This window comes from Salvia hispanica, chromosome 1, assembly GCF_029641045.1.
Source record: "Salvia hispanica isolate PSC_SH4W2 chromosome 1, Shi_PSC_v1, whole genome shotgun sequence".
In the NCBI taxonomy this organism is placed as follows: Eukaryota; Viridiplantae; Streptophyta; class Magnoliopsida; order Lamiales; family Lamiaceae; genus Salvia; species Salvia hispanica.
In genome coordinates, this window is record NC_142692.1 from 1,378,053 (window position 1) to 1,392,674 (window position 14,622).

The 14,622-nt window shown below is 34.8% G+C and overlaps 4 protein-coding genes and 1 pseudogene across 5 annotated transcripts; 4 read left to right on the plus strand and 1 right to left on the minus strand.

The window, feature by feature from the left end:
• Nucleotides 1-1,423: 1,423 nt before the first annotated feature.
• Nucleotides 1,424-2,584, plus strand: LOC148933035 (LYR family of Fe/S cluster biogenesis protein). Its single transcript, XM_089064555.1, has 2 exons — nt 1,424-1,588; nt 2,330-2,584. Exons 1-2 carry the CDS (start codon nt 1,483-1,485, stop codon nt 2,467-2,469), a joined length of 246 nt encoding a protein of 81 aa, XP_088920681.1. The 5' UTR covers nt 1,424-1,482; the 3' UTR covers nt 2,470-2,584.
• On the minus strand, nt 2,525-4,503 carry LOC148933036 (Pentatricopeptide repeat (PPR) superfamily protein). Its single transcript, XM_089064534.1, has one exon. It carries the CDS (start codon nt 4,418-4,420, stop codon nt 2,810-2,812), a length of 1,611 nt encoding a protein of 536 aa, XP_088920660.1. The 5' UTR covers nt 4,421-4,503; the 3' UTR covers nt 2,525-2,809.
• A 792-nt stretch (nt 4,504-5,295) lies between these two features.
• On the plus strand, nt 5,296-7,681 carry LOC148933037 (putative prolyl 4-hydroxylase 3). Of its 2 annotated transcripts, none has more exons than XM_089063103.1 (7): nt 5,296-5,596; nt 5,688-5,781; nt 6,180-6,274; nt 6,594-6,694; nt 6,887-7,016; nt 7,115-7,302; nt 7,484-7,681. In XM_089063103.1, exons 1-7 carry the CDS (start codon nt 5,415-5,417, stop codon nt 7,555-7,557), a joined length of 864 nt encoding a protein of 287 aa, XP_088919229.1. In that variant the 5' UTR covers nt 5,296-5,414; the 3' UTR covers nt 7,558-7,681. The 2 variants fall into 2 exon arrangements, with proteins under 2 accessions (XP_088919229.1, XP_088919230.1); XM_089063104.1 differs by having other exon boundaries at nt 5,691-5,781.
• Nucleotides 7,682-9,003: 1,322 nt separating this feature from the next.
• LOC148933038 (putative prolyl 4-hydroxylase 3) lies at nt 9,004-10,746 on the plus strand. The gene is made up of 7 exons (XM_089063281.1): nt 9,004-9,053; nt 9,140-9,221; nt 9,568-9,665; nt 9,741-9,838; nt 9,938-10,064; nt 10,262-10,437; nt 10,641-10,746. Exons 1-7 carry the CDS (start codon nt 9,037-9,039, stop codon nt 10,730-10,732), a joined length of 690 nt encoding a protein of 229 aa, XP_088919407.1. The 5' UTR covers nt 9,004-9,036; the 3' UTR covers nt 10,733-10,746.
• A 639-nt stretch (nt 10,747-11,385) lies between these two features.
• Nucleotides 11,386-14,172, plus strand: LOC148933039 (putative prolyl 4-hydroxylase 3; annotated as a pseudogene).
• Nucleotides 14,173-14,622: the final 450 nt, after the last annotated feature.

Consider the following 14,622-nt stretch of genomic DNA (forward strand, 5'->3'; position numbering starts at 1 on the left):
TAATAAACTACTCCCTCCGACCCGATTAGGAGTAGCACTTTGACCGGGCACGAGTTTTAAGAAATGTCAAGAAAAGTTGGTTGAAAAAAATAGGTGGAATGTGAGACTCACTTTTTTATATTAGTTTTATAATAAAATGTGAGTGAAGTGAGTTAGTGGAATGTGGGACCTACTTACCATTTATGGTAAAAATGAAGTGCTACTCTTAATCGGAGATGAACCGAAATGGAAAAGTGCTACTCTTATTCTGGGACGGAGGGAGTATTACAAATGATGCAGGTGTGTAAAACTGCAATATTCATAGAGTAACACTACAATATTCATATAGTAACAGTGCGATTTGGTAACAGACTGAAAATTGTAAAAATCGATTTTGTCCTTCATCGTTTTTTTTATGTTCCAATTTAATTAAAGTAGACTGTCACATGACAGCTTGAGAATCATCCGGTCTTCAGATCGAACGGCCTAAAATGATGGTGCGGTGTTAAAATAAAAGGAGTTGTCAAATTAATACATTCCTATATACGTATGAATTTGTAAAAATCATGTTTTGTGCTATATATATATATATATAGACCTTTGAACATTATAGCCAATCTGTATTAACGTAGGACGGGAGCTTATGCTTTTCGATTTGGATTTGCCCCTCATTGTGATTCGATGATCATGACAGTTGGATTACTCAAATCTAAGGGCCACGCGTCGGTAAGAACATTGAACTAGTTATGTGTTGCGCATACGGACACAATTACGAGGTAGACGCTCTCTTGACATGGCATATTTATTCATCAATCACATTTTTCCAAAATAAAAAATTGCAAAATATAGATTTTTGTGGATCATAATAGTGATGGTCATGGATTGAATTATATTCCTTTCGTCCACAAATAATCATTTCAGATTTCTTTTTCTATATGTTCACGACTAGTTATCACTTATCACATTTAATTTTTATTATTTTGATAAAAAAAACTCTCTATCTATCATATTTTATCATAAAAAAATATATAATAAAAAAATTATTTTATTTTACTTTATATTTCTTGAAATTTTAGTCGAATCAAAATAAGACAATTATTGGAATAGGGTAATGATAAAATGCAAACTTATATATTGTACAAACTCAAAACTCCTCAACACAGCTTCAACACTGTTTCAATACAGTATCAACACAGTGTAAAATTTCAAGATTTTAATGTCAATACAGTATCAATCATTGACTACCGTTGAAATTCCATCAATATTTTCCTGTTGATGCTTTTTTGTGATCTGTTGACATTTTTCAATGGTTCAGATCATAGTTTTGAATTTGTACAATATTTAGAGTTCTCATTGGATCACATTCGTATTGGAGTAATTAATTTTGCAAACGAAGCCCACTGGATAATAGTGATAAATATTTTAAATGGGCTCGAGCCAGCTCAGCAGTAAATCATTTGAAATGTGTGTGTGTGTGAGAGAGAAAGAGGGGAAGAGAGGAATATGGTTGTAGCGTTGGATTTGCAGGATTTTCTTCTCCGAGCTAGGGTTTTGAAGCTCTACAGACACGCTCTCAGGATTTCGCGGAGAGCTCCGCCTGATTCTAAAGGTAAGGAATGAGGCTTTCCAATCTTTCAAAAAATTCAATTTTGTTCAAAATCGATAGCTTAATTTCGTGTAATTTAAAGTTTGATTAGCAGGCTGCGATCCCCTTTTATGCTATATTTTCTCCTCAAAGATCTTGCATTTACATGCTGCTTTCCAAATCATTACAATTACTCGCCGTTAATTTGGGGATAAGAAATTGATCATTCAAATTTGGGGATACGAAATTGATCATTCAAATGAGGTCACACCTGGAAAAACACACACACACACACACCTTCACACACACATTGCATAATTTCTTTGAATTCAACTTCATATCAATTAGGATTTGAATTATAATTCAATTCCAATTCCGTGTACCAAACGGACCCTTAGTGACCTCATTTGGTTTTCTATTTTTAAGCCCTTTGGTGTTACTAATATTGCAATGTTTTTTATACTATTGAGGGTCTTAGAAATTGGCTGTGAAATCTTAATCAGTTGTGTGAATTCTGTTCATAACTTGACTGCCCTGTTTTTGTTGATTTGAGTATAGTTTCTGAACAAAATCAGTGAGAATTGGTTGTAAATAAGCAAAACAAAATCTGTGAATTTGACTATTATCTGAGACACTTTTTGAGTTAGCTCTTTCATTTTAGTTGCTTAGACCATTTCTAACTCTGATTTGGTGTTCACAATTTACTGGTTTTCATGTTCTGATTTCTTGTGGTGAAAATGTTCTGAAAATCCTTTTTTGAATCAGATGAAGTGAGGCAGATTATCAGACAAGAGGTGGAAAACAACAGGAGTTGCAAAGACAAACAGAGGATTAGGTTTTTGATCAGCGACGGACAGGAGAGGCTGAAGCGTTTAGACGAGACCCTCGATATGCAGGGACGATAGCATCAAAGATTCGTGTTTGTAATTTGCTTCACTGTTTGTAGTGTACAAGATGTCATTCATACAATGACACAACATTATTCATTGAAATTACAATCTATTGGAGTTCAAAAACAAATGTCTCTTCAAAATACAGTTGTCTCTTCAACATATATGCAATAAGCATCAATTCTTTGCAAAATTTAATAACAAATTAAGCTAGCCTAACCAGAGTTTCAAGTAGCTAGCATCTCGACATACCCTTTCGAAGCAACTCTCTCTAGTGTATGATCGTGTGCAATCCAGTTGTTCTTCTGCAGACTGCGCGATCAAGCAAGTGGACCAACGGTGATAGGGTCGATCTCTAGAGAGGGCGAATGATGAAACCCCTATCGACCATCTTCTCCATTAGTTCTTCGTGCTTCTTCAGCTGACCGGCTTTTCTCAGCTGCTTCATCACCATTTCATACACCTGCGGACTAGGTCTCAAACACTTCTCCTCAATCATCTCCCGAAAATACTTGTAAGCGTTGTTCCAATGCCCCATCGAGCAGTACAAGGAAATAAGAATCTTGAAAGTATTCACATTAGGCTCGACCCCATTCTCGTGCATCTCCTTCCAAAGCTTGATGACCATATCAGTAGACTTCGACTCAGAAAACATCTGCATCAACACATTGTACGTCACAGTGTTGGGCGTGCACTTCACGTCCTTCATCCTCACAAACAACCTATGCGCAGCATTGACGTCCTGGTCTTTCGCTATGCACCTAAAGATTGGATTGAAGCTTGATGCATTCGTCTCGCACCCTTTCTTGATCATAGAAGTAAGCACCTTCTGCGCCTCCTCTCGATTCTTTTCCTTGCAATGCGTTTCAATCAGAAAGTTGTACGTGATCACATCTGGCTCGCAAGAAAGCCTCTTCATTTGATTGTACACTTGCAGCACCTTCTCGGTCCTCCCGGCCTTGACATGAACCCGCATCAAGTTATTGAAAGTGACCGAGTTTGGCTCACACCCGGAATCAATCATTTCAGCAAACACATCGTGTGCACGAGTTACCTGCCCACATCTACACAATGCATCAATCACAATACTGTAAGTAACCACAGTAGGCTGAATCTCAGCTTCCTTCATCTCCTTAAAAACCCTCTCAGCCTCGGAAATGTTACCCGCTCGGAACCAGCCGTGAATTAAGCTCGTATACACCACAACATCGAGCTCGAACTTATCCTTCAAACTATCGAAAAACGCCTGCGCCTCAAACGCCCTGCGTTTCCTGCACAACATCCCAATCACGATCGAGAAAGCCTTCCGATCAGGCTCGCATCCAAATTCCTGAATCCGATTAAACGTATGCACCGCCTCCGCAGCCAAACCGGCGCGAATATACCGCCGAATCAAAATCGAAAACGTTTCAATCGGAATCTTCATATTCTGAGCTTTCATCGAATCAATTAAGCTCCAAGCGACATCGAATTGGCGCACCTTTCCGGAGAGATCGACCATTTCATTGAACAGATCGAGAGATTGAGAAGGCTCCAGCGCCGGCGTCGCCCAATTGAAGAAGGCGAGAGTTTGGGGGAAGGGAATACCGTGGCGTGGGGCGCCGCATTTGTCGATCACGCGGCGGACGACGGCGGCCGACACGGATTGAACGGTGGAGATGTTCGAAAACTCAAAAGAGAGAGACGGCAGCGTCACGTTAGGGTTTACGGGGTTTAAGGCTAAATTGGGGTTCTTGCGGTGGTGGTCTTTGATTAAGGAATAGAAATTTCCGGCGATGAAGTTTTCAGCTGATGAGAGCTCCACGGCGGGGCGGGCTTCCACGGTATCGTCTCCTGCAACTACGTCGTTTTGATTCAGCTCGGCCGCGGCGGAGGAAGAGGTGCAGAGGTTGAAATTGGTTATGAAAAGAGGAGAGAAAGCGTGGAGAGTCAAATTCAAGGGCCGCTTTGACTGCGCAATCGCCATTGGAAGCTGCTTCAGCTGGATTAAGGAGAAATCTTGAGAGGAAGAAGTGAAATTTGGAGTGACGAGTAATTCTCAGAATTAGGGTTTTAGGGTTTTACAAATTGATATAATTATCAAATTGGGACAAAACTTTACTCCTATTTTCAAGCTAGGAAAAGTTAATATTAATATACTATTCTCTCCGTCCCATAGAAATGAACGATCGGCACAGATTTTAATGTGTAATCAATAAAGTAAGAGAGAAGGAGAAAAAATAGTTTAAATTGAATACTAGATTGTGAGGCCCATAAATAATAAAGGAACAATAAAGAGAAAAATGTTTCTATAAACGGATATGGACTATTTCTTTGTGACGAACGAAAAAAGACTATTTCTTTGTGACGAACGAAAAAAGAAATACTACGACCTATTTCTAGGGACGGATGGAATACAAATATTTCAAAAATAATCTTATTTTATTTGGGTGTCCATAAATTATAGAATTCATTTCAAAAATAAACTCTCTTATCTTTTCATTTTTCCTTTCTATTTTATTTTAATTTTTTTTTCTTATTTTATTAATTTTACATTATTAATTTTTTTTGGAATAGAGTATTTATTATTAATGCCTTACTAAAGAAATGGACATCCTTATATTTTCTATTTAATTTTGTTTGCCCACTGAAATTGAAAAAGTATAAAAATCCACAGAAAATTTTACTTAATAAACTTACCTGAAACTGGGTGCTGTGCAGCCCACTGAACTGATGTTGACTCAAGAATTGACAAAACTACCCCTACCATATCTCGAGCACCACGTTACATACGATGTCCAATTTTGTGTTTTCACTCCTCCTTTGAATTTCTTCTTCTTCTTCTTTCCCATTGCAAACGCATGCAGCAATTCGCCATTCAACATTCAGCCTTCTCAAAAATCGCCCAATCGATTCAAGTGTATTGATATAGTAAAAAATCTTACTCTCTCTCTGTATTGATCCTGATTCTTTGTGGTAGAATGGGGAAATGGAGGGGCAATCGGCATCTAGGAATGAGATATTCTACAATAGTTTTTGCGCTATCGATGCTGTTAATGGCGACGGTGCTGCTGTTGATGCTGCTCGAGCTTGGAATACCAGCTCCTGCTGGATCGGAAGAGGATTCATCGCCGATCAGACTGAATCGCATGATTTTAGACAGGTAATTTCTTCTTTTTTTTTATTTAATTTTATTCGCGGCGCAGCTCGATGTGTTGATGAAGCGTATTTTCCATTTGATTTTGCGGTGGTAGTAGCGATGGAGGTGAAGGATTGGGGGAAAGAGGAGAACAGAGGACGGAGGTCGTCTCGTGGGAGCCTAGAGCTTTCATCTACCACAATTTTTTGGTGAGTTTTTGCTTATGAGCTAGAATTGCGAATTGGATTTTGAGCGAGTTCGAGTTATTCGTTTGATTTGCAATTCTGATTTTGAATTTTGATTGAATCACAAGTTCAAGTTTCAGCAACATTTGGAGAAGATGTACTGTTAGGATTGGAGATGTATAAAATACAGAGTTGGAGATTTGGAGTATAATAAATTTAAATAAATTACATCAAAATTTATTTAGTGTTATATCATTTTTAATTCATTATTTATGTAATTCTAGATTATCATTGCTTTAGAGGGATGCATAAGTTTGGATCTGGTGTTTATGGAGAATTTCTTGAATCTAATTGCAGTTTACATTATTGCTCCGTTGACGTGATATAGATTTTCGTTTGACTGCTCGATCTTTTATTGATAGTCCAAGGAAGAGTGTGAGCATTTAATAAATCGTGCCACGCCTCACATGGTGAAATCAATGGTTGTAGATAGCGAAACTGGGAAGAGTGTAGATAGCAGCAGGGGCGGATCCACCTTAAGCATAGGTGGGGCATTTGCCCCTCCTCATATTTGTTACCATATGTATATTTTTTTCATTTTTAATTTTATTGCTTTTAATCGTTCACTAAATGCCCCTCCGCAGGTTCTTAATACTCCTTCGTATATAAATTTGCCCCCTTCCCTACAAATTCCTGGCTCCGCCCCTGGATAGCAGGTTCGTTTCTTTGACCTATCTTCCCTAGTTGTGTTTCCATATGTGTTTCGTAACAACTGTTCTATCTATCCTGTTATTATATCGACTCTGAGATGCAAAGGAAAAACGACTTCATTTTTTCAGTGTTCGTACAAGTTATGGAATGTTCTTCAAAAGAGGACAAGACAAAGTAATCAGAGCTATTGAGAAAAGAATAGCAGACTACACATTGATACCAGTAGGTACGGTGAACTTTACTCGAAACTATGACTTTGTCAACAAGTTTATGGTTATGACCTTTTTCCATCTGATCTCATGCAGTATCTTATTTTCTTGTAATTTTTATGATGCTCGTGAAAGTATGGTTGTGGCATTGTGTTTGCTGATGTTACTTAGCAGAGAGTTGTCTAATTATGCTCTGATTTTATCAACAGAGCACGGAGAAGGTCTTCACGTTCTTCACTATAAAGTGGGGCAAAAATATAACCCTCATTACGACTATTTCGTTGATGAATTCAACACACGAAATGGGGGTCAGAGAACCGCAACCCTTCTCATGTACTTGTAAGTTTCAATCATTCAAGGAAGCAACATCACTATTACTTACTGTCAATGTGTGATTCAAGAACACAATTTTCTTTGCATTCCCCACAATTATGCAGGTCAGATGTTGAAGAAGGCGGCGAGACAGTCTTTCCAGCAGCCAAGGGAAATAAAAGCTCTGTAGCTGGGTGGAATGGGATGTCAGAGTGTGCGAAGAAAGGGGTTTCTGTAAAACCGAAAATGGGCGACGCGCTGCTTTTCTGGAGCATGCACCCTGATGCCACTCTAGACCCTTCAAGCGTGCATGGTTAGTTCTGCTCGTTGACTTCATTATCTTTATCACGCATCGCCTTCAAAATCAAATCGTCTCCTCCCTTTGATGAACTCGTCTATACATCAATTTTGAACACAAGGGAATGTGCATATTAATCAATTCAAGATTGCAACTTTGTTTTTAACTTACAAACAATATGTTTTTGTGTTTTCAGGATCTTGCCCAGTTATAAAAGGGGACAAGTGGTCATGTACGAAGTGGATGCATGTTGGTGAATACAAAACTTAGGAATACAATAGGAGTATAATACATTTATAGTTTTATACTATACATCATACAGTAGCATTTTTGTTATTCACAATTGTTTATGTTTTTTTCTTCATAAAGTAACGGATGATTTTAGATTTTAGCATTACTTTTCTTTTATTTTGCGTCTACTATCAGAAATTTGAAAAAGCATTAATTTTTCAAGTTCGAAGAAATGAATAATAATATCCAATATGTGCGTATTTATTATTAATGCCTTATCGAGCACCAAATTGTATACGGGAAGACAAAAAGTATTTGAAATTGTGTAGTGGATGGTGAGACCCACAAATGATAAAGTAAAAATAAGAGAGAAAAAAGTTGGCATAAATGGATATGGACTATTTTTATGGAATGGGGAGTATATGATTTATGAATAGAATTATTCTCTACCAAAAATACATTGTAATATATGATCATTCGGCTACAAGATTATGATTTATGAATAGATTTATTCTCTACCAAAAATACAGAGTTGGAGATTTCATAATAGTACTATTGATTATAAGAAATTTAATAATAAATTACACCTAAATTTATTTTCTTAATTTTATTTTTTTTAAAATAGCATACTACTATAGTATTTTTTTTAAAATAGCATACTACTATAGTATTTTAGGAATACAATAGGAGTATAATACTATACAATATACTCCACTACTTACAGTAGAATTTTTGTTATTCACAATTGTTTATGTTTTTTCTTCATAAAGTAACGGACCCTTCTATGATATTAGCAATATTTTTCTATAATTTTGTGTCTATCCTCATAAATTTGGAAAAAGCTTTAATTTTTCAACATCAAAGAAACTAATATCAATTTTGTATATTAAAAATATCATCACAAATACATAAATTTATCAATATTTTTGTATTGATAAACTTATATCTTTGTGTTGATATTTAAATCTACATGTTGTATTGATATAATTATGTCTTTGTGTTGATAATTTTAATACACAGAATTGACAGTTATTAGTTATTACTGTAAATTAGTTAGCACACTAACGTAACCCGAAATGAAATGTAATCAAATGTAAACTCTAAATATTATACAAATTCTAAACTATGATCTAAACTGTTGGAAAATGTCAACAGATGACAAAATAATAGCAATAGAAAACGTCTGTTGTATTGACCTATCCAATAGGCAATTGTGTGATTTAAGTTGACATTGCTTGTTGATGTCGTTTTGTCATCTGTTTACATTTTTTAATACAAATATTTACAATGTACATCTTATCACTATCCAATAGACAATTGTGTGATTTATGAATAGATTTATTAATATGTATCGAAGAGATTACTAATATTCTAGAATATTAAACAATACTAGATCAAATCGAATCAAATCAAAATGTAAAGATACGTATATATGTATCACACTCCCTATATTAAGATGACATGACTGTAGAGAAATACATTACTCCCTTAACACGTTTGAAGAGTTGATGCTCTATAATGGCTCTCAAACTCAAGTAATTTATTCTCTTTATTTTATTCTATTCTATTCAATTCATGGCCTAGTTGAATATGTTTCCATTTGATTTTGTGGTGGTATTAGTCAAGGATTGGTAGAAAGAGGAGTACCGAGCGTGGAAATCGTCTCGTTGGAGCCTAGAGCTTTCATCTTCCACAATTTTTTGGTTAGTTTTAATCATATCATTTAATTTGCTTTTTGGTATCACAAGTTCAAGTTGCATAATTTTTTAAAAAAAAACACTCTACGGTTAGGATTGGAGATTTCATAATACTACTCATTATAAGAAATTTAATTTATTTTCCCTTTTTTTTAAAAAAAAATAGTACCACTATAATATTTTCTTGATCTTAGTTGTTTTACAAAATTATAACAACATATACAATTTCATGAGACATAATTACTTTGGTTAAACATTTTGTTTATGGAAAAACCCTTGAATGTAATTCCAGTTTACATTATTTAATCTTCGTTGAGATGATATATATTTTCGTTTGATCTTTAATTGGTAGTCCAAGGAAGAGTGTGAGTATTTGAAAAAAATTGCCACACCTCACATGGTGAGATCACTGGTTGCCGATAGCAAAACTGGGAAGGGTGTAGAGAGCAAGTTAGTTTCTCTGATCTAAAACACTCTTCTATTCTATCTTTGAGATGCAAAACAAAAACGACGTCGTTTGTTCAGGGCTCGTACGAGCTACGGAGTGTTCTTGAATAGAGGACAAGACATGGTAATCAGAGCTATTGAAAAAAGAATTGCAGACTGCACATTGATACCTATAGGTAAGTAGGTAGTAGTATAAGTGAAATTGTGACATTGTGTTAATTTGCCTTTCTTACTTAGGAAAGAGTTGTGCAATTATGCTATGATTTTATTGGCAGATCATGGAGAAGGTTTGCACGTTCTTCGCTATGAAGTTGGCCAAAAATTTGATACACATTACGACTACTCTACTACCGGATTGAACACAAACGGGGGTCCGAGAATGGCAACCCTTTTGATGTACTTGTAAGTTTCAATCATGAAAGGATTTAGTTATTGAATTAGGGTTATTGACTCAATTGTGTGTTATTGACTCAATTCCCACATCGGTTGTGAGAACAACTGGTGAGGGGTATATAGACTAAATGGGACATGCTAGTTTTTTTGGATGAGTTCTGTATCGGTGTGTTTCAAGAACACAATCTCTTTTGCATTCCCCACAGGTCGGATGTTGAAGAAGGCGGTGAGACGGTCTTTCCATCGGCCAAGGGGAAAATCAGCTCCGTGGGATGGTGGAATAGGAAGTCCAAGGGGATCTCTATAAAACCGAAAATGGGCGATGCACTGCTTTTCTGGAGCATGCGCCCGGATGGCACTCGCGACCCTTTAAGCTTGCACGGTTAGTTCTGCTCGTTAACTTCATTTTCTCTATCGCGCATCGCCTTCTAATTCAAACCGTCTTCTCCCTTTTGAATAGAGAGATGAAAAGATTTATGGACTTGTATATAAATCAATTTTGAACACAAGGGAATATGCATATTAATCAATTCGAGATTGCAACTTTGTTTTTAATTTACAAACGTTATGTTTTTGTGTTTTCAGGATCTAACCCAGTTATAAAAGGGGACAAGTGGTCATGTACGAAGTGGATGCATGTTGGTGAATTCAAAGTTTGGAATACTAAAAGAGTCTAAATCATAGTAGCATTTTTATTATTCACATCTTTTATGTTTTTTTCCTTCAAAAATTAACGGATCCTTCTTACGATTTTAGCATTATTTTTCTTCAATTTTGTGTCCATCATAAGCAGCACGAAAGTGAAAGTAAATAAAAATAAAAATAACAAAATGAGAAACTAACTAACCTATTCAAGTTGATGATAATGTTATTATACATGATAATGTTTATTCTTAGAATTAACAAAAATTATAACTACTATACGCCCAATCTCCACTGACATGACATTTATAATTTTATCAAGTCCAATAATAATACTCCCCCGTCTCATAGAAATAGGTCAAATTTTCTTTTTCGATCGTCCTATACAAATAGCCTATTCCATTTATGATTATTTTTTCACCTTCTCAAAGCTTTCCAAATACAGCCTTCTCAAACATTACCAAATTCGAACTTGCCATAGGAAATAAACACTAAATATTAATCTCGTATCATTCTGCGACGAGATTAATATGTATCGAAGAAATAAATATATCAAAATATTATAATATTCTAAAATATTAAAGAATACTAAATCAAATCAAAATGTAAAGATACGTGCATATCACAGCCCTATATTGAGATGGTATGAATGTAGAGAAATGCATTAAACCCTAAACACACTTGAATAATGTCTCTCGAAGTTGGAATACCAGTTCCTGTTGGCTCAGAAGTTTGCATAATTTTAGACGAGTAATTTCTTCTCTTTATTTTATTTTATTTTATTGTTTTCAATATGTTTCCATTTGATTTTGTGGTGGAATATATTAGCAGTGGAGGTGAAGGATTGGGAGAAAGAGGAGTGATAAGCATGGAGGTTGTCTCGTTGGAGCCTAGAGCTTTCATCTACCACAATTTTTTGGTTAGTTTAAATCATATCATTATTCGTTTTAATTAATTTGCTTTTTTGGTATCACAAGTTCAAGTTGCACAATTTTTTGAAAAAATAACTTTACTGTTAGGATCGCAGAGTTGTAGATTTCATAATACTACTGATGGTTTGTATTAAACTGACAACTAAAGTGACACCATGTCACCACTTATACAACAATATTATAAGCGCTACACAGCAATATTACAAACACTACAAAGCAATCTATAGATTGTTGTATAGTGTGTCGGATATTGCTGGACAAGAAAAATTGATGTATAAAGACCAACAAATTGCTTGCCAGATTTTTTTTTTTGCCACGTGGCAACTTATTATTCATCCACGTGTACAAATGATTGACTAGAAATGGTGGTATGGTGTTATTTTAAGGGGTGGTGGCCCCCTAACATGCCCCTACTACTGATTATACGAAATTATAACAACATACTATACTATTTCATGAGACATAATTACTTTGATCAAACATTTTAAAAAATAGTACTATACTACATTTTGGAATTTGGAGTACTACATCAAAATTTATTTTCTTAATCTATTTTTTTTTTAAGATAGTATACTACTAATATTTTCTTGATCTTAGTAGTTTTACGAAATTATAACAACATACTATCCTATTTCATGAGACATAATTACTTTGGTCAAACATTTTAGTTTAAATGTCCCATTATTTAGTTTGAATTGAATGTCCCATTATTTAGTTTAAATGTCCCATTACTTTGGTCATACTATCCCATTATTTAGTTTAAATGTCCCATTACTTTGGGCAAAATAGTACTATACTACGAAATTTATTTTACTTTGATCTTTTATTGATAGTCCAAGGAAGAGTGTGAGTATTTGATTAAACTTGCTACACCTCGCTTGAAGAAATCACGTGTTACAGATAGCCAAACTGGGAAGGGTATAGAGAGCCAGTTAGTTTCTCTAATCTAAAATTAATTTCTCATTAAAAGTGATTTCAACTATTTTTTTGGACTGGAGTATTTATTATTAATGCCTTATTAAAAAAGTGGAGATCCTTATATTTTCTCTTTAATTTGGTTTGCCCACTGAAATTGAAAAAGTATAATAATTCACAGAAAAGTTTATTACTTAAAAAAAAAAAGTTGTCATAAATAGATATGGATTATTTTTATAGGACTGGGGAAGTATGATTTATGAATAGAATTATTCTCTACCAAAAATACATTGTATGATCATTCTGCTATGAGATTATGATTTATGAATAGATTTATTCTCTACCAAAAATACATGGTATGATCATTCTGCTACAAGATTAATATGTATCGAAGAAATAAATATATATTAATATTATACAGTAGAGTATTGAAGAATACTAAATAAAATTAAATCAAATTAAAATGTAAAGATACGTAGGTTTCACAGCCCCTATATTATGATGGTTCAATTTGTTAAAAATGTGTGTTTTGGGAGCAAGAGGAGTAATTAGCATGGAGGTCGTCTCGTTGGAGCCTAGAGCTTTTCATCTACCACAATTTTTTGGTTAGTTTAAATCATATCATTTAATTTGCTCTTTGGTAGTTACACAATTTTTTGAAAAAATATACGGTTGGGATCGGAGATATATAAAATACAGAGTTGGAGATTTCCTAATAGTACTACTGATTATAAGACGAAGTAATCAGAGCTATTGAAAAAAGAATAGCAGACTACACATTGGTACCTGTAGGTAAGTAGTAGCCTGTTACAGACTCAATTCCCACTTCAGTTGTTGGGTATATACATTAAATGGGTTGGGCTGAGTTAGTTATCCTGTTTAGTCTGTATCATAGTATAAGTGAAATTTGTGACATTTTGTTTGCTGATTTTAGTACGTAGCAAAGACTTGTCTAATTATGCTCGGATTTTATTAACATCATGGAGAAAGTCTGTATGTTCTTCACTATGAAATGGGCCAAAAATATGATCCACATTACGACTATTCTACTAACGGACACATCACACGAAACGGGGGTCCGAGAATGGCAACCCTTTTGATGTACTTGTAAGTTTCAATCCTAAAAGGATTTAGTTACTAAATGGAGTAATACAATTGTCAATTGTGTGATTTCAAGAACAAAATCTCTTTTGCATTCCCCGCAGATCGGATGTTGACGAAGGCGGTGAGACGGTCTTTCCATCAGCCAAGGGGAATATCAGCTCCAAGGGGATCTCTATAAAACCGAAAATGGGTGATGCATTGCTTTTCAGGAGCATGCACCCTAATGGCACTCTCGACCCTTTAATCTTGCACAGTTAGTTCTTCTCGTTAACTTCATTATCTCTATCGCGCATCGCCTTCAAATTCAAACCGTCTTCCCCCTTTTGAATAGAGAGAAGAAAAGATTGATGGACTTGTATATAAATCAATTTTGAACACAATGGAATGTGCATATTAATCAATTCAAGATTGCAACTTTGTTTTTAACTTGCAAACATCATGTTTTTGTTTTTTCAGGATCTAATCCAGTTATAAAAGGGGACAAGTGGTCATGTACGAAGTGGATGCATCTTGATGAACACTAAATTTAGGAATACAATAGGAGTATGATACTAGACAATATACTAGTACATCATAGAATTTTTGTTATTCACAAATTTTTATGTTTTTTCTTCATAATGTAACGGACCCTTCTATGATTTTAGCATATTTTTCTATGTGTCTATCATCAGAAATTTGGAAAAAGCTTTATTTTTTCAAGATCAAAGAAAATAAAAATAATAGTGCAATTTCGTGTTTTCACTCGTTTGAACTTCTTCATCATTGAAAATTCACCTTGCCTTCTCAAATACGTCTAATTAATTCCAAGTGTATCGTTATGTTGTGTCAAAGACTTTTAGAACTAGCCAAAGGAAATAAGTATTAATAGACAATGAAACGTGTGCGTGATCAAATACTAAGTTACAGTAATAACTAATATCAATATTGTATGTTAAAAATATCAATACAAAGACATAAATTTATCAATTTTCTTG

Excerpts from the sequence above, each read along its gene's own strand:
- LOC148933036 (XM_089064534.1), bottom strand. The coding sequence starts at position 4,420 with ATGGCGATTGCGCAGTCAAAGCGGCCCTTGAATTTGACTCTCCACGCT.
- LOC148933037 (XM_089063103.1), top strand. The coding sequence starts at position 5,415 with ATGGGGAAATGGAGGGGCAATCGGCATCTAGGAATGAGATATTCTACA. Across the intron at positions 5,597-5,687 it reads AATCGCATGATTTTAGACAG|TAGCGATGGAGGTGAAGGAT; the intron begins GTAATTTCTTCT and ends TTGCGGTGGTAG. Across the intron at positions 6,275-6,593 it reads ACTGGGAAGAGTGTAGATAG|CAGTGTTCGTACAAGTTATG; the intron begins CAGCAGGGGCGG and ends ACTTCATTTTTT.
- LOC148933035 (XM_089064555.1), top strand. The coding sequence starts at position 1,483 with ATGGTTGTAGCGTTGGATTTGCAGGATTTTCTTCTCCGAGCTAGGGTT. Across the intron at positions 1,589-2,329 it reads AGCTCCGCCTGATTCTAAAG|ATGAAGTGAGGCAGATTATC; the intron begins GTAAGGAATGAG and ends TTTTTGAATCAG.
- LOC148933038 (XM_089063281.1), top strand. Across the intron at positions 9,222-9,567 it reads TCATCTTCCACAATTTTTTG|TCCAAGGAAGAGTGTGAGTA; the intron begins GTTAGTTTTAAT and ends TTTAATTGGTAG. Across the intron at positions 10,065-10,261 it reads GCAACCCTTTTGATGTACTT|GTCGGATGTTGAAGAAGGCG; the intron begins GTAAGTTTCAAT and ends CATTCCCCACAG.